The following is an 18,860-nucleotide window of genomic DNA, read 5'->3' on the forward strand; positions in this document are numbered from 1 at the left end:
GACATGATAAAGCGTTATATCAAATACAAGGAGTATTGTTATTGTTTATTGCCACCTCACACTGTTTGGATATGGTTAGCATCTTTGCTTCAAGCTAAATTTACCAGTAATCAGCCTACCATACCAAGTGTTTTTTTTTGTGTAGTACCTTTCTCCCAAATAGCTTGATTCTGATCAGGAAACTGCCGTGACACTTTTTATTAATTTTCAGAAATTTATAGAAATAAGAAGCTAATTTTGCAAAACTTATTTTTAATTTAATAGAAGTGAACCTGTAAGGGATGAGGGGACGAAGTCTCTTTACACTATTTCCAAACTTAAATTTATTCTTGTAAACACTTCTGGAACTTCGGAAAAGTTTAAATCTTTTTCCAGAATTGTGATGTTGACATCTAAAAAAATAGAATTTTGGGTTTCTTCCCATTTTATTCGGATATTACTTCACATTTCATTACATGCTGCAATTTGAGCTGATAAAAGTAAGTTTATTTGTATCCAGCTTTAAGTTTTGCCCCAAAAATATACAGTCAATTCACTTTAAAATATATTCTTTGAGACAACAACGTGATAAGGCGCTATATTAAATGCAAGGAATATTATTATAATTTGCTAACCAAATTGTTTCTGCTGGCTTTATAGGCCTATGACCGTTGAGACTTTGAACGAGGCTCGCAGAAGGTGGCAGACACAGCAACAGCTTCTGAAAGACAGTGACTTTACCTTCCAGGAGCCTATTCTGGCCCTAAGGACAGTGGTTCAGGAGATGCTCATCAAAATGGAAGTGAATGCTTCACGGAAAGAACTTATTCAAGAAATTTTGATGGAACATTTGCTTGAAATGGCAAAATTAGCACGTGCAGCAAGGAATACACAGGTACAGTCTCTTTTTAAATAATGTGCGGAAACCAATTGAGCACAAATTTTAATCTTAATTCAAATGTAACTAAAGGGGAAGTTAGAAAATATTCTCTACAACAAGCAGAGTCCATAAACTTTATTTTAAAAGGGAATTAGATAGATGCTTTGAAAACAGGGCTGTCTCTTGATACAGTTGTACAGCAGTCTTCCTAGAATTTTTTTGGTGGTTCCAGCTGGCAGAGAAAGCCATCTTCCAGATCAAGCAACACAATCCCATTGGGTTTGGCATCTCCACCTGGCAACTGGAAGAAGCCCAGGTTATTTGGGCTAAACGGGAGCAGAATCAATCCCTTGACATTCTCAAACAGATGATTGCTGAGCTGGAGGTACATTCTCTGATCCGCGTTTGCCGTGATAAAATGTCTTTAAAAGTGTTCTTCCATATAATAAAATCTTTCCAATCTTCTCAAACAGGGTGCCAGAAACGTTCCACTAACATGCTCATGTGGTTATCATTAATGTATAACCTTCTGATGGCAGGCTATTCAACTTCAGGAAGCATCACAGACAAGCCCAATCCTCGCTTGACATCTACATACCTGCACCTCCTGCAGGCAGGGATCAACAATTACCCATCAGAGGCCCGAAACACTTCACGGTCTCAACCTTAAGACCAGTGTCTTAAATTTTAAAATCATGCAGAATTTTGGAAAATTCTTTAATTAAAATCCAGATGGCCACAGTTGGGTTTAACATCGGAGACTAGTTTCCAATTTAAGACTGAATAATAATCCTATGAACAGTTGTTGTTTAAATAATAATGCTTGCATGTGATATAGCGCCTTGTAGCATCATTGAAAGGTGTCAAACCTCTTCACAGAATTGACGGTAGAATGTTGTGACTTATGTATATTGTAGTCGAACGTGGTTACACTGTATCTCAGGGAAGCTGAGGCTAATTATAACACCCCAAGCTGCTGACCCAGATAAAACCGGCTAATTTGGCACATTCCACACCCGTATTACTTTAATTCACTGGAGAAACTATCTTAGTTAATAATAGGCAAAGTAAAAGCAAAGCCATATAGATTTCATTATGGTCAAAACATGTCACAACAATAATCCTTTTTAAGTTGGCAATGGGGAAGAAAATGCTTCGGATAATTTTGTGTCAATTAAATTGAATGTACCTTGTATTTAGTTCTTAAGCATTCAGTGACAATAGAATTGGAACAGTGCTCCTCAGGAAAGCAGCAATATTACTGGCACCTTACTCCTAGAAAAAGCATCTTGTGATATAAACTGAATCTCCAGCAGGGAATCAGATGTACAAGGCACCTCAGAGCAGAATCATCTTGGGAATCTGATGTACAATACCACCCCCTGAAACTTTTGTACTTTTGTCACGGCATTTTTTCCAGTGTTTTTTTTCATTACCACTTTTCTGAGAATTGCTCGTTCAGCCTCACTATCTTCCTTCTCAGACATTTTTGCACCTTTTCATTTTTTTCTTTCCACCTTTTCTGCCCTCAGTTCAGCTCTGATGTCCCGCTGTATGTGGAGTGTCTGCGACTGTGTGGAAACTGGTTGGCAGAGACCTGTTTGGAAAGTCCTGGGACCATCATGCAGAAGTACTTAGAAAAGGTTAGATTGATTTAACCAGCATACTTGTATACAGTTTTCATGTTTGAGAAACATTTACCTTTAAAATCTAAGATAATGGATCTGAGGCAAACCAAGGAAGGGGTCCTTTATTCTGTTCAGTAGATCCATCAAACAGCAAAGTAGAGCACTGTTGTAGGTACACTCACAGGAGAATCTGGAATTCCCATCACATCAATTTGCTACTGTTTCATTCTAATTTGCTGACCTATTGGTATAGTGTTGGGTACTCAATTGTCATAGTCATGAGTCTGATTCCCAGATTCCACAGACACTAAAGTCCACTCATCTTCTCTCAGCTGCACTGGAGATGACCAAGTGCTTCCTCCTGAGGAGAGCTTCTTGGAGAAAGACTGCATCCTACAGAAATCTACTGGCTGCACAGAGAACAGTGTTGATTTGTGTGGCCTGGCCTCGAACCTAAGCACATGGTGACCACAAAATCCAAACTCGTGTTGGTTTCTTAAAAAGGGAAATTTAATTGACTCAATATGATTTTTTTTACACACCATTTAAATGTAATTAATCTACAAAAGGCTAATTAATAATACAATCCTTTCATTTGATATAGTGTCCTCAATATGTTGCTTGTAAATGCTTATAATGTTTAATTAATTAGAGACTTGTAGCATCTATTCTCTGATCCGTGTTTATCATTATTCTCATATTCTCTATAAACCGTAGAGTTAGGTCCATCAAGATTTGGACACTTCTCCTTTAGGAAACTCATGTGGCCCTTGGCCATGCCAGCTTTTGTCTTTGTAAACGAGCCAGTTTTATCATATACTCTTCTGATCTAGAGCACTTAGAATGAAAGTCTGCAAGATATTCCTATCTGACCTTCTGATAATGTTCCATTATTCAGGCTGTGGAAATTGCTCTGAGTCACAGTGAACAACACAAGGACGCTGTTCAGAGTGGCAGGATGGAAGCATTCTTATCTCTGGCACGTTTTTCAGATGCCCAGTATCAGAGTATTGATAATTATATGAAATCGTCTGAGTTTGAAAACAAGCGTGCCCTCCTCAAAAATACCAAGAAAGAAATCCGTCTGATGAGAGAGCACAAAGTTCAAGCAAACCGGTGAGTGGCTGTAGAAATCTAGCTGAAGGAAAATATCAATTGTTTACATTCTCCCATTGACATGTGGGTACATCAAATTCACAATACTGAGAACATAGGAACAGAAATAGGCTATTCCGTTAACTTGTTTGTTCACATTAACACACATAATTCTGACTCTGCCACAGCCCATTAATCTCCTTGGCTGCTTGCTCAGGCTGAAATAGCTGAATTTCAAACCCCCGTCACCAGGAATCCCTTCTTTTACCTCTACAACATTAACTGCCCAGAAGGGTGAAGAATTATCCGAGTTCTTGAAGAACCACCCTTATGATCTGAAATAAAGGGATATGGAACAAAAGCAGATAAATGGAGTTGAGGTACAGATCAGCCATAATCTAATAGAATGGTGGAACAGGCTTGAGGCGCTGAAAGACCTTCTCCTGTTCCTATGTTCCTATCATGCTGCTGTATCCCTTATCCATGCTTTCACCACCTCAAAGATAGTTGTTTGGGGTTTTTTTTTTTGCAATTCTAATCTCACTAGTCTTCCTATCTCCATTCGAGAGAAGCTTCAACTAATCTGGAACTCTGCAGTCCATTTCTTACACAAAGTTCCACACCTGTTATTCCCTTCCTTGCCAAACACATTGGCTTCCAGTATCAGAGGATTGAAGTTCAAATCCTTATACTGCTTCTCTAATCCATTCATATTTTCACTCCGCCCTACCTAGTCAGTCATCGTCAACTCTCCTTTCTAGCCGATGTCCTCCATTCCAGCCGATATCCTGCATTCCACCCCAATGGCCTCCGCTCCTGCAGCTCTGATCCAATACTCTCTCCACACTCCCTTTACTTCACCACTCCAGTCTGAGCTTTTAGCTACCAGTGTCGTTTGGAAATCACTTCCAGAATGCCCCGCTGACACTCTCAGTCACCAGAAACCTCCTAACAACATATCCCTGTGACCGTGCCCTCAGTCAGCGTCGTTAATTCTCTTATTTTCCTGTTGATCCTCCACTATATTTGTCATGTGCTTCAAGACGACCTTTCATGTTTATGCAGACTTTGTAAATCCAAGTTGCTGACTGTTTTGATAGTATGAAAGACTTTGTCAACCATTCTTCATTGGAGAGTTACTGTTGGACACCTTCTGAAATGTTTTCTGTTGGACAGGTATGTGGTGAAGGTGCAGCGGGAATTTGAGATAGATGAACGTGCAATTTGCGCACTGCAGGAAGATCGTAAAAAGTTCCTTTGCAAAGCAGTGGAGAATTACATCAGCTGCTTACAAAGTGGAGAGGAGCATGACATGCGCGTTTTCCGGCTGTGCTCCCTGTGGTTAGAAAACTCTGCTGTTCCTGAAGTCAATAGCATGATGAAGGTAAAAGCAAATGACAGTAGAGGTTCATTATATGGCAGTAGTCAGGGTTCATAAAATCTCAACCCACTTTATAATGGGAGTTAGCTCTTCTTTTGCACCATCATGTCACTGATTACACAACTGCCTGTTGACCCAGAAATCGGCCATTGTTTAGCACACAAGAAACCAGCCAGCCTTGTAAGTGAATCACTGTTATAAAGGGGCACCTTCTAATCAAGTTCTGTATTCATAGTAAGTAGGTTAAACCTATTTTTGGGGGGATAGGGGAGAGAAAATAGTGGATGTTATACAGTATTTCATCAAATGTTACAGCACAGAAACCAGCTATTCAGTGCATCAAATCTGCCCAGTGTTTTTCTCTACATGTGCATCTATTCTAATCTCTGTTTCCTGCTTGATCCCCGTACCCTTTAATATTTATTGTTGAAGTACCAATTTAGTTCTCTTTTAAAAACATTATGGATTCTCTTTAAAATACTACACTAACTTCCCTCATTCATTGTTTCATATTCGTTCCTCTTTGTGCGGATAGGTAAACAAATTGCTAGACTTTTCTCACATTTGGAGATTTATTCTTTTCAAAGGCTAATTTAATAATCATCCTTGCATTTGATATAGTTCCTTATCACATCTTCAAGACGTCTCAAAGTGCTTCTCAGAATATACTGTAAGGTGAATTGACTCTATTTTGTGGGCGAAACACAGCAGCCAATTGCGCACAGCAGCGTTCCACAAACAGTCGTGGATTGAGTGACCAAATTATTTTTATTTACTTTGAAGGAATTATTACCCCAAAAAAAGCGATCCACCAATCAACTAACAACCAGGTTTCTACTTACTGCTCGGTAAACAAGTGTGTGGAGTAAGCAAACTTACCCAATGTTTCAACTTGCCGGGAATCAAACCTGAGTCCTCTTGCGAGGCGAGTGCTCTAACCACTAAGCTACAGGTCCCCACAATTTAACAGAGGAATTCATTTTTCAGCCACTGAAGGGCTGTGGTGGTTGGCAACGATAGGCTTACTCATCCCCAGTCCTGTTTCACACACTAAGGTTGAGCTGTCGCATCTGTGATACTGTTCTCAATCTTCTCACTAGCAGGTTTTCTTTGGCTGCAAAACTATCCTTTGAAACCAAATTTAAGCCAGTGAAAATGACTATTTAAAAGAAATTGTTCCCAATGACAGACGGACAGAAGATGGAAGGAAAAGAAACACAAAAACGATTAAAGTTAGTAAGAGGTAGAAATGGTTAAAAAAATATTAAAATGAGAGGGAGAGAGATTTGGGAAATGGAGAAAAAGAAGACTGCCCAGGATTAATGGGATTAATGTTTTATTTAAAATTCTACTTTTTTTTAAGGTTAGGGTTAATACTGTGTTTCAATATACAGCTGATATATATTAGTTGATTAGCAGATAATAATTTTATGGGGGTAATAATCCCTTCTAACTAAATAAATTATAATTTGGTCACTCAATCCAAGACTGTTTGTGGTACATGGCTGTGGCTACCATGTTTCGCACACAAAATGTACAGACAATTCACTTTACAGTATATTCTGTGAAGTGCTTTGAGACGTCTCAACAACATGATAAGGGGCTATATCAAATGCAAGGATTATTATTAATGTTCAGTAATACCGTTGCAGTATAATGTTTCACTTTGGGCTTTATTTTTCACAGAAAGGTATAGAAAAGATTCCATCTTACAAGTTTTTACCTTTGATGTACCAGCTGGCTGCTCGAATGGGGACAAAAATGCCAGGAGGAGATGTATTTCACGATGTTCTGAATATGGTATTCTATTTATTCAAATAATGAAGCACAACCCTATGGTTAGAAACCAAGGGAAAGAAAACGGGAATTTAGATAACAATTTTTAGCTCTGTTTCCCTAATGTGGTTATTGTCAGTGTTGTGCAGATGTACTTTTTTTAACCTTTAATTTTTTCCTCTTTTCTGAAAGTGTTTTGACTTTTCTTTGTCATGCGGTTTAGTTCCACAGACACTAGTTTTGCTTCAACAATCCACTGTAGTAACTCACTCTAGTGTTTCTTTTAATATAACGGTCAATTGCGCCCTCTTTCTTCCCCCCACACCCGCCCACCCGTAATAAATGTTTAGCTTCTATTGGGTTTTCAGGGAAAAGGGAGCAGAGCTGCTATAGCTTCCTGGTAGGGATGTCAAGTCAGCCCAGTTGGACTTACTAGTTGGCAATCAGAATACTAAGAAGATTGCTGTGTAGAATTCAGAAGGGGGTAGGAAGGAAATGTTATGGGAAAAAATTAAATATCTTTATTAAACAGAATCCTATAAAAACTTCAATTTTTATATTTGCATCACCTCCACACACTTTAATGATTTAATAGTTTGTGCTCTTACAGTTTTACACCTATTAATTTCTTGCAGCTAATTGTCAAAACTTCACTGGATCACCCTCATCACACTTTATTCATTATCCTGGCCTTGTCCAACGCAAACAAAGACGACATCCTAGGAAAACCTGAAGTACCGACGAGGAGCAGATTAGGGAAATCCTTGCCTAAGGATATCTCCAACCTGGATCAGGTTTGTTCAACAAGAAAATATCTAATTGTCAAATGTTTGCAAAATATATGATGTTTAAAGAAAATTGCACTTGTGATAGGCTGTCCAGTTAACACTGAGTACTCATAAGAGAGATTCAAATAAAGAAGGTGCCTCAACCCATTTGATTCAATTCTTTCAGTGACGTGTTTCAGCTCTTGATTGAAATTGATGTAAAGAAATGCTTCCTGTCGTCTGTCCTAAATATGCTCTTCATAAAACTATGTTCTCTCTGCCTAGCATGTCTGAAAGCCTTGTGCTGAGCCTACTCCATGCCATTTCAGATATTTTATTCCTCAATAGGGTGCTTACCTTTCAAGCCTGATTGAATACATATCTTTAGTTATTCCTCATAGCTCATCTCTCTGGCGCCAGTGAGTCACTGATGGTTTTCCCCGATGGTCAATTAGCCCAAGGCGAGACAGACCATCACAGTTAAATCTTAACTGCCCTTCTAAGCTTAGAAAATGCTGATAACCTCGTTCCTAGGTATAGAGCCTGCATTTCCAACTAAGATATTTAATAATAATAATTCTTGCATTTAATATAACGACTTATCACGTCTTTGAGAAGTCTCAAAGAGTTTCATAGAATGTACTGTAAAGTGAATAGACAATAATTTGTGGGCAAATATTTAGTTCCATTTTGTTACATTGCTTCTCTAGGAGAGAATTTATGCTGCCAGCAAAATTATAAACATAGTCCGAAAATCTAAAGGGAAAATGGTGAAGGACCTTGAGAGACTGTGTGATGCCTACATTACCCTGGCAAACATGGACGCCAGCAAATGGAAGCAGGAAAGGAGTAAGTGATAAGCAAATTAAATTTTTTTGATTGTCAAGTGATTAAAAACTGAAAGTCTGTAAAGCCTTTTATCTCGTCCCATGCTTTTTTTTATATTATTACAGCTTCTTACTCAAGTTATGAATTTCTTAAGGGCAAATTTTTTTATTTATTCCTTAGTAATTTTTCCCTTCATATTCCAGAAGGCATTGACATTCCTCCATCGCAGCCCATCACAAAACTAAAGAATCTTGATGATGTTGTTATTCCAACCATGGAGATCAAGGTAAGATGAATAAGTACCTTATTAGGGGTCACTCTAGTTCCATAACTTGTGAAAATGAGGACTATATAGGTGGTAGTGGAAATAGACTTCACTTGGAACTGGAGCCTGAAATTCTGCTGGTTAATAAGGTTACCTCTGTGAGCTTATAATAGGGGCTTCTAAGTGTAATCTTACCAAGCTGTAGATCTTCAGTCCCTTTGGCAATACCAGTATAAGCAGTCCTCTGCCAACGCCTCTTCATAACCTTGTGGAAGAATTGCCCAAGATGACGTTAGCTTGACTTCGCCCCTCCTTCCACTAACTTCTCACCAGGGACTTTGTTAAGCATTTCCTGGTAGCAGACAGCTTGGATTGGAAATTTCCATGTTAAAAGCCATAGGCATAAGCACATTTCTCACTTTATGTGGCATTGCCTAAACATTGCACCACTTCACGCTGGCTGCTATCAAAGGCCTGATTCTGTTCCTATTGGGGAGAGGGAAGAGGGGTTGGAGGCAAGCCCACAGCTATTCTCATTGAATTTAAACACTTTCAAACTCAGTTTAACTCTAAATAATGGCTTTACCAGCTCAGTTAGTGGATAAGTAAACTCTTGCAAAGTAACTCTCTTAAGTTACTTCAAACTTTTTTTTTCTTGAATGACTTTAGGTGGATCCATCTGGAAAGTATGAAAATCTGGTAACTGTGAAATCATTCAAGTCTCAGTTTCGCTTAGCAGGAGGAATGAATCTCCCCAAAATCATCGATTGTGTGGGGTCAGATGGAAGGGAAAGACGGCAGCTGGTCAAGGTAAGGTGATATAGGTAGTAAATCCACAAAAATAGCACGAAAAGTGCAATGATGTGCAGTCCGTGCAAATTGAAGTAAATATGGTGTCTTTCCTGAAGTGAACTGAGTCACTAGACTAGGAGTGACTGGAGGTACACAATGGGGTTGCAAAGCGTGAGTATTGCAGAGCCTCATTTGGAGAGCAGGCACAACGTAAACTGCATTTTCTGAAGGGAAATCCTTATACGTCACACACTGATTTTCATTACACGTTGGCTTCAAACCACCCTTTGGAACTCCATCCCACTCTCTCTTCGCCTCGCTCCCTGCCTTGCCTCCTTCAAGGTACGTCTCAAGAACCTCCTCTTCAATCGCGCCTTCGGTCACCCTCCTATCCGTACCCTCCCTGCCCTGCACCCTTCCTGATCCCAACCCCCTACTCGGGTCCAAATCCCTGACTGTCCAGTGCCTTGGGAAGTCCTCCCGACGTGAAAGGTTGTTTACAAATGTAATTTGTTGGATTGTTGTTGAAATTATGCTGCCGCTGATATAGTTGTTTCCCTGCTTTCTCCAGGGTCGTGATGACCTGCGCCAGGATGCTGTGATGCAACAGGTTTTCCAGATGTGTAATGCACTTTTGAAAAAGAACACAGATACTAGAAAGAGGAAGCTGACTATCCGTACATACAAGGTAAGACAGAATCACGGGCTTGAATGAACTGGTGGAAAATTGGGAGGTTCTTAGCAGTGAATCATAAGGAGTGTCTTCAAACACAAAGTTGTGCTCCTCTACAAGGAGGCCTATACCTCTATTTCTGTTCAATTTTGTTAAACTTCAATTTTCACAATGATTTGAAAATAATTCAGTACATACTATTTTTCAATGAAAAGCCTTTATAAAAAGAAATCCCAATCTCAAGATACTATATTTTAAGGCCTCCCCACCCTAAGTTTATGATAGTAAATTATTAGCGTATTGGTAAGCACACTCGCTTCGCAAACGAGAGGACTCCCAGTTTGATTCCTGGGCAGGGCAAAATCTTTGGCAAGTTTCCTTACTCTACACTCCTCTGTTTACCTCGCAGTAAGTAGAAACCCGGTTGTTAGTCGATTGGTGCACCGCTTTCTGGCGATAAAAGGATTTCTGCTCCCTCTTCTCAACAGGCTCAGGGCTGCTCCATGTCCCTGGCCCGCCCCACGATCACCATTCAGGCCTTCAGCCTCTCTACCCCCACCCGCTAGAACTCCATCCCACATTCCCAAATACAATAGCTAATATGCGCATAGAAATGTCATACAAACAGAAATGAAGTGAATGAGCAATTTTATCTCAGGATTGTTAGCTACTGCCGTGGGATATTTAACGTCCACCTGAACCATCAAATACGACCTTAGTTTAACATCTCATCTGAATGACAGAACCTCTGACAATGCAACTCTTCTCCTCCGCCACCCCCCCCCCCCAATTATTGCCCTGGAATATCAGCGACATGGGTTCAAAGACCCAACTGAGGCTGGAACCCACAACCGTCTGATTCCGAGACGAGAATGCTATCAACTGAGCCAGGCTCACACCTCCAATACATACACAGGACTTCTGGTAGTACTTTGAAAGCCCTACTTGCTTGGGTGTGTGATAGCACAATGAAAGCTTCGCTTTATATTTTTTTCCTTCTAATTCCCTTTTTTAAACCCATAGCAATTCTCAGGAGAGATTTGAGGTTAGATATACAAAAAATTTTGTTTGTGCAATTGAATTTGAAGAGATTGACTTTTATTTCTATGCATTTTGAGCTCCTACCTGCTATCAGTATGTTACAAGGCAGAGAAGATCTCATTGTTATTTCTAAAACCAATATTTAAGCAATCCTTTTATGAAGTTCATTTTTTTTGTTGGCAGAGGGGATTCTATGGAATTGGTTGAGTGATCATTTTGAATTAATTCTACATTATATGTTTGGGATAAGGGGGAGAGGGTGGTGTGGATTAAGAATACTTTAAGCATTTCCTGTTACTTGTTTCCATTGGAGAGATGAAATCTAGTTTGGCCTTGGAGATGTACATGGAACCAGATATAGCTTCCTACAGAGTTTCTTCCTAACAATCAGTTTATTTGATGCACAATGCAGAACTTTAGTTTCCTATATAGCGTGTACATGTAGCAGCACAGAAATTGCTATTAAGGAAGTTACTACAAAATGACAGCTCTCATATCACATGCCTTTGCTGTTGTTTGTATGTCTTGCTGCACCTTGCACATACTCAAGTAATTAATTTTACAGTTTTAAGATGTTCATTTTCTCTTGGCCAGGTTATTCCTCTTTCTCAGAGAAGTGGCTTTCTCGAATGGTGTGCAGGCACCGTGCCCATTGGAGAATACCTCGTCAATGCAACAGAAGGAGCTCACAAGAGGTATCGACCAAATGATTGGAGCAGCATGGAGTGCAGGAAACGAATGACTGTGAGTCACAGGATATTACAGTTCCTATGTCCCCCCACCCCCCCTCCCGCCTGCTCGATTATTGGCGGTCGGGCCTTCAGCCTTTCTGCCCCCATCCTCTGGAACTCCATCCTGGAGCCCCTCCACCTCACCCCCTCCAATACAATACCTCCTTCAAGGCCCACCTTTTCAACTGTACCTTCAGTCATCTTCCCTCCTTCAACCCCCTGCCCTTCCACCCTCTGATTCCCAACTCGCAGCCTCGGGTGCAAGACTCATTGTCCAGCGCCTTGGGACATCCTACCACATGAAAGGCACTATTTAAATACAATTTTTTGTTGTTATAAATTCTTGTGGTTTTAACCGATTATTTAGAAAGAAAAGATTGTAACTTTCAATAATACCTGGTTTGTGGAATTGGCTGCCTTAAATCTTGGTACAAGTGTTATCTTAAACCACACTGGGGTTGAAAAAGCAATCAGGAAAATGGCAGCATAAATGTTACCTTGTTCCAGGAAAAGATTTGTGAGAGGGGTGAAGCTGAATTTGTAGTTTCCTCAAACAGTGCAGACTTCATTCCAGATAAAGGGAAATCTTCATATGTAGGTGGCATGAGGATGTGGAATTGAGTTTGGATACTCTTAAGCAAGACACTGGATTTCTAAACGTGTCATTCTCAGTAATTTAGTACTCAAACTCTCTTTGTAGGATGTACAGAAACTGAGCTTTGAAGGGAAATATAAGGCCTTCATGAGTGTTTGCAAGAACTTCCGGCCAGTATTCCGACATTTCTGTATGGAAAAATTCCTGGATCCAGCTGTTTGGTTTGAAAAACGCCTTGCTTATACTCGAAGTGTGGCCACTTCTTCGATAGGTATGTCATTGTGTAATATCGCCATTGTGTTGCATTATATTACCTAATCATTTTGTCAGTGTACTTGTGTAAAATTGTAGCTATTTATTGAAAAGACGGAATGGCGTATCTAATGAAAAATAATTACGAAAAATTCTACAATTACAGATAATTCAAGATGGATTTGCATGGCTTTTCCTTTTAATGCGAATAAAACATTAAATATTATATTTTAAGCAATGATTGGAAAGTAATGAATACACTTTCTGAACTAACAGAAAAATACATTTGCAGCAAGAAGGCCATTTAGCCCATCGTGTCAGTGAAGTTCTGCCTCCGTTTTTGTAATCAGTTTATTAATCCCATTCTTCTGCTTTTTCATATGTCTCTTTGAATGATTTCCATTGAACAGCCTCAGCAGCCACTTGTGGGAATGAATTTGTCACCCTAACAGTGAAGAAATTTCTTCTAACTTTTAATAACTTCTAATTGGATGAATTTTGAACATAAAGTAAATGCAAGGGCAGCATCAGTTTTCTTGACTCCACATTCAAGTGACGCTACATTTTAGATTTAACATTTAGTTTTCTTCTTTCAAAAATATTCTGATCCTCAATATTTATTCTATGTAGTTTAATTTGGTTTTAATTTGAGTAATATTTAATGTAAAATGGGGAGAATCCCAATTATTACACAAATGCAGTATTTGTGTAATTGGTATTCTCCCCAAATTACCATAGACTCCACATAGTTCACTCCACATTGAATTTTGTTTTTTCATTCACCCTTTCCCACCACATCATATGCTCTGACTCCAATCACCTATATGTATATTGTGTGTGTGTGTTTGTATGTATATGTGTGTGTATATATATATATAAAATGTATTTGCAGCAGGTTCTTTCATTGGGCATAGTGCCTGCACACCACTCAAGAAAGCTACTTCTCTGAGAAAGTTAAGAATCTTAAATCACCTTATAGGAAGGATTTATGAATACACATAGGGGGAGGGAAGATGTTACAATGTTGAGCTGGGAAACAAAAAGATAAATCTCTTTCACATTTCAAGTGCATTCTTGTCCATCATGGACTCCTTTTCCCAAAGTACCGAATGCTGAAGGAGTAGTATTTTTGAATTAATGTATTTATTTTAAACACTTAGAGAAAATAAATGCTCTTCCATTGAATCTTTATATAATCGGAACGTATGTTGCGTTTGTTTACTGAGCCTGCTTTGATATTTTCAGTTTGCTACATTGTTGGTCTTGGTGACCGACACGTACAAAACATCCTTATTGATGAAGAATCAGCTGAGCTTGTGCATATTGATTTAGGTGAGTGCAAGTTCCCAATTACACACCGATAACGCAAGCTTCAATATTCCCATTTACCTCTACAATTCTTATCTGTTAAATGTATTTACATTATGTTGATGGCTTGATGTAGCTATAGCTTTACATTAATGTCCCGATGGAGGCCAGCGTGAGCTCCGAAAACACCAGCAGCTTTAGAAACTGTGATCAAATGTCCATAAATTCTTAACCTGTACAAGGCTGGCATAGACCATGTTCTGGAGTGACTGAGAGATGACACAAGCTAACTAGAACACTGCTTTTTAAGTCAGCTGGGAGTCTTGAGATTCACACAAACCCCCTTCTAGAGTTTCAGTCTTCAGTTCTAGTTCCGGGGCGAGGGTGGGGGGAGCACATACCACTTACACGTGCCTGGAAAGCACAAGTGTAGATTTCCAGAACCCAAAAGGGACCCAATGGTATGCTTCTTGCTGCTTGTCCATCTAGGGCCATCATACTTGTTTGGGCTTTGGTTTGCAAGGTTATCAGAAGCTAAGTGGGAAGAGTTGCAATCCCTAGTGACTGAACTTTCTAGATCATGTTGGTCTGTTGTCAACAGTGTACTACAGATCTGCCTGGCTCAGGTACTGAACATCTAGAGAATTAGACAAAACACAAAATACTGCAGATGCTGGAAATCTGAAAACAAAAACAGAAGTCGCTGGAAACACTCAGCAGGTCAGGCAGCATCTATGGAGAAAGGAAAGTGTGTCGATGTTTCAGAACACTTGGTTCTGATGAAGGGTCGTGGACCTGAAATGTTGATTCACTTTCCTTTCTCCATAGGTGCTGCCTGACCTGCTGAGTGTTCCCAGCAACTTCTGTTTTTGTATCTAGAGAATTAGCTCTGTTTCACCCTTTCCTATTTATGTCAACTTGGAGCCATTGAGACCACACTTGCCTTCGTTCAAACCCCTGAAAATACTGTTTTAAATGATCACCTCAGCTTTCCTTTTACTTGAATAAGCAACTTCTTGTACATTTACCACTTTTAGGAGTTGCATTTGAGCAAGGAAAAATCCTTCCTACTCCGGAGACCGTCCCATTCCGATTAACCAGAGACATTGTGGATGGAATGGGCATCACTGGTGTGGAAGGTGTTTTCAGAAGGTAGGTGGTTTAAATGAGACTTGTTTCTGTATCGACTCTGTTCGTCACTGCACACATCTCCAGTTCAGGAAGTAAACACTTATCCAACTCTGATAAAGAAATGAAATTGTATTTTCTTCAGAGCATCTCAGTAAATAATGCACAATTATATCACAATTCTTTTTCAGTGGCTCAAATACTGAACTAAAGGATAGGCTAAACTGCATCTGTGATCACTTTTGGATTTAATGTAACATGTATTACAATGAATGTCTGACTTTTTTTAGTGTTATGAATAGGGTAAAATTATAAACTGTGAGGGGGTGAATAATGTGACTGCCTATAGGACTCTGAAGACCCATTGCATGTTTTGCACTATGGCTTCCCCCCATGTCCTCAAATTTTTGCCCAGCTACAAAATATACAGTCATTACACTTTACAGTATATCCAGTGCAGCACTTTGAGACATTCTCCTGATGTGAACGGTGCAATATCATATGGAAGGATTATTTTTATTGTTATTGTTATGTATGTAATGGTCAAACAATTAGAGAGATCTAAACTCTATTCCCCCAATCAATAATAATCCTTGCATTTGATATAGTGCCTTATCACGTCTTTGAGATATATCAAAGCAGTTCATAGAATATGCTCTAAAGTGAATTGACTGTATATGTTGAGGGCGAAACGTGGCAGCCAGTAACGCACAACAGTCAACCAAAGAGAGTTTGCAATGTGGAATCTGGAAAGGGAGGGACAGTGGATCTGTCAGTAAAGCCAACTACTCGTTTGTTTTAATGGGAACTGACTCTTTAACTGAGTTTTATTCAGCTCCACAACCCCCAAAAATATTTCCACCAGTCACCTGTGGGTATCATTCCTGGAGATGAATTGAGAAATATTGATTGCTGGTAACCCAGCTCTGATTAATAATACTTTCAATATTCTGTTATTCAGGTGTTGTGAGAAGACAATGGAGGTTATGAGAAATTCCCAGGAAGCTTTACTAACCATTGTAGAGGTAACTTCTCTTTATCAACTGTTGCCTTGGCTGTCCCATTAAACCAGTGTTAGCTAATTATAATCGGGCTATGCACTTTGATTTATCGTAAGTTTGGTTTTAACTTAATTACAATAACAATTTCTGCAATGCATACTGCATGTTGAGTGTGAATTTCACATTGATAATGAAATGACTTGTTCAGCTACAATATTTATTGCATCTTCCCTTTCTCCTGAATGCATTAACTTACTGCAGTGCAGTTTCACAAATGCCGTTCAGTGTCTCATCCAAGTGAATCTGGATAATAAATGTCAAAAGCCTGAAATGGAATCACCGTTGAGCCCAAAATTGGCATCAACCAGAGTCCATATACATTCACTTTCCAGGAAAAGTTTCTAATAACTAACTTCTCTCCTACCCTTCCAGACCATGTGCACTGACACTTGTTGCTCTGGCTCAATTCAGCAGAGCGAGACATTGGAGGAAAGGTTTATTAAGATTTCTTGTAGCCTCCAGTCGTGCAGATGCCTCTCTTAAACTTTGCTCCTCACACAGGTCCTGTTATACGACCCTCTCTTTGACTGGACCATGAATCCTTTGAAAGCACTTAATTTGCAGCAGAGACCTGAAGAGGATGCAGACATCCATTCGACACTGCACACCACTATGTCTGGAGATGACACTGAATGTGACCCAAACATCACGTAAGATCTTACTTCCAAACATTATACAATACTTCTGAAAATAATCTATACCATACTTCCAAACTATAATTTCCAGAACAGTTTGAAAATCTACACTATCCCTCTCAAATCATCCATAACAAGAACAACAACATCAACTTGTGTATCGCTCCTCATGAAGGGTAGTATCCTAGAGTGCTTAACAGTGGTAAAGCACAACGCCGAGCTGGAGGGAGGGGAGAGGTGACCGTAAGCACGGTCAAAGAGGAAGGTCTTCAGGTGTGACCTAAAAATGGGGAATATAATTCATACTATATTCCAAAAGTCTGTATTGTAACAAACAACTTGCACTCTCCACAGAGAAAGAGAACAGAGGCACAAGCAGGGTGGGAGCCAGGTTAGGGGGGGTTGGTGAAGGCATAGGGAAAGAGGTAGGTTTTTAGAAAGGTTTTAAAAGCGGAGAGGCATGGTACAAGGTGGAGAGATGCAGGGAGACAATTCTAGAAAGCAAGAATCAAAGTGGCTAAAAGCTTGCTACTGGTGGTGGGTGAAAAGGGGATGGGATGTGAAGCAGGCCTGAGTTAGCAAAATAGAGGAAGTGGGTAAGACTGTGGAAGTAAGACTGCAGGATATTTTAGAGGGAATGAAGGCATTTGAAGGTTAGAATGAAGATCTTAAAATCAACCCACAAGAGAATATGGAGTCAGTAGAGCATGGCAAGAATGGAAGTGGTGGTTCTGGGTCTTTTCGGAGTCTTTTATGAAAAGAATAAGGAGTTCTGGATGATCTGGAGCTTTTGAAGGGTTGAACTGGGAAAGCCAGTGAGAAAGGCATTGGATAAAGCCAGTCTGGAGGCGACACGCGTTAATGAAGGTTTCGACAGCCATGAGGGTGACGTTGAAGGCGGTGATGCTGTGGAGATGAAGGAAAACAGGGCTTGGTTAAGGAACAGGCTTCCAAATCAGAGACGTATTTACAGCACAATCAACAACAAATTACATTTGTATAGCGCCTTTCACGTCAGGAAGGTCTCTTAACGTTATAGCTGTTTGGGTACTGTTGTGAGCGAAGGACAAACCAAGCCAATTGTTCAGAACACTTCAAGAATGTGAAAAGACTGTCTGTAAAATAGAGCTGTTCTATACAGAGGTATATTTATATTCAGGAATGTGCTTACCTGCTGCGTTTTCTTTCAACAGCGATGTCCAGAGCATCAACAAAGTGGCAGAGCGCGTGCTTCTGAGACTGCAGGAGAAGCTCAAGGGAGTTGAGGAGCGTGCAGTCCTCAGTGTGGGAGGGCAGGTGAATCTCCTCATACAGCAGGCCAGAGATCCCAAAAATCTCAGCCGCCTCTTCCCGGGCTGGCAGCCCTGGGTATGAATCACAAAGGAAGAAAATGCCCATTTGGTGCAAAAGACAACATCTGTTAAATTCATAGCTTAAATACAAAAACTGTACATACGTTTGCATTTGGTGTATTATATGTTTGGATTAGAATCCTGTATGACCCTTGTTAAGATATAGTCATATGATATAAAGTTCATGGCTGTCGAACCTTCTTCTGAAAGAAATGAGGTAGAATTCTCGATGACCTGGATCCTAGAAAATAAAGGTAATAATAATCCTTGCATTTGATATAGCGCTTTTCACATCTTCTAGACATGTCAAAGCGCTTCACAGAATATACTGTCAAGTGAATTCACTGTATATTTGTAGGTGAGACGCAACAGCCAATTGTGCACAGCACTGTCCCACAAACAGTCATGGAGTGAAGTGACTAATTTTTTTTTCTTGAATTATTATCAGGCGTGTGGAGTAAGGAAACTTGCCCACGGTTTCATCCTGCTGGGAATCTATCCCAGGTCTCTCGTTTGCGAGGCGAGTGCTTTAACCACTGAGCTAACAGGTACTGTCTGTTGTGAAACAGTAAGCCATCTAGACTCAAATGCCATAGGTTTGATTCCGTTTGGCCTGAGTTAGCTGATTTTCTCAACTTGTAGCAGTTAGCTTTAGGGCCCAGGATTAGAGAGTAGACAATTATCCTTATTTAC

General features: G+C 39.8%; 1 protein-coding gene across 1 annotated transcript in view; it reads left to right on the forward strand.

Annotated features, from left to right (window-relative positions):
• The window catches only part of atm (ATM serine/threonine kinase), a 70,136-nt gene extending 51,668 nt beyond the window's left edge, over nucleotides 1-18,468 (forward strand). Inside the window, exons 46-63 of the mRNA XM_042334050.1 lie at nucleotides 640-874; nucleotides 1,092-1,262; nucleotides 2,392-2,502; nucleotides 3,386-3,603; nucleotides 4,759-4,966; nucleotides 6,650-6,763; nucleotides 7,375-7,533; nucleotides 8,217-8,355; nucleotides 8,538-8,620; nucleotides 9,269-9,409; nucleotides 9,963-10,079; nucleotides 11,700-11,849; nucleotides 12,537-12,702; nucleotides 13,929-14,015; nucleotides 15,029-15,143; nucleotides 16,081-16,144; nucleotides 16,682-16,830; nucleotides 18,009-18,468. Of these exons, the coding sequence (XP_042189984.1) occupies nucleotides 640-874; nucleotides 1,092-1,262; nucleotides 2,392-2,502; nucleotides 3,386-3,603; nucleotides 4,759-4,966; nucleotides 6,650-6,763; nucleotides 7,375-7,533; nucleotides 8,217-8,355; nucleotides 8,538-8,620; nucleotides 9,269-9,409; nucleotides 9,963-10,079; nucleotides 11,700-11,849; nucleotides 12,537-12,702; nucleotides 13,929-14,015; nucleotides 15,029-15,143; nucleotides 16,081-16,144; nucleotides 16,682-16,830; nucleotides 18,009-18,189 (2,608 nt within the window). The 3' untranslated portion in view covers nucleotides 18,190-18,468. The remainder of the gene's footprint in view (nucleotides 1-639; nucleotides 875-1,091; nucleotides 1,263-2,391; nucleotides 2,503-3,385; nucleotides 3,604-4,758; nucleotides 4,967-6,649; nucleotides 6,764-7,374; nucleotides 7,534-8,216; nucleotides 8,356-8,537; nucleotides 8,621-9,268; nucleotides 9,410-9,962; nucleotides 10,080-11,699; nucleotides 11,850-12,536; nucleotides 12,703-13,928; nucleotides 14,016-15,028; nucleotides 15,144-16,080; nucleotides 16,145-16,681; nucleotides 16,831-18,008) is intronic.
• The last annotated feature ends 392 nt before the right edge of the window (nucleotides 18,469-18,860 follow it).

Source organism: Callorhinchus milii, unplaced genomic scaffold (genome assembly GCF_018977255.1).
Source record: "Callorhinchus milii isolate IMCB2004 unplaced genomic scaffold, IMCB_Cmil_1.0 Scaffold4, whole genome shotgun sequence".
NCBI classification, from domain to species: Eukaryota; Metazoa; Chordata; class Chondrichthyes; order Chimaeriformes; family Callorhinchidae; genus Callorhinchus; species Callorhinchus milii.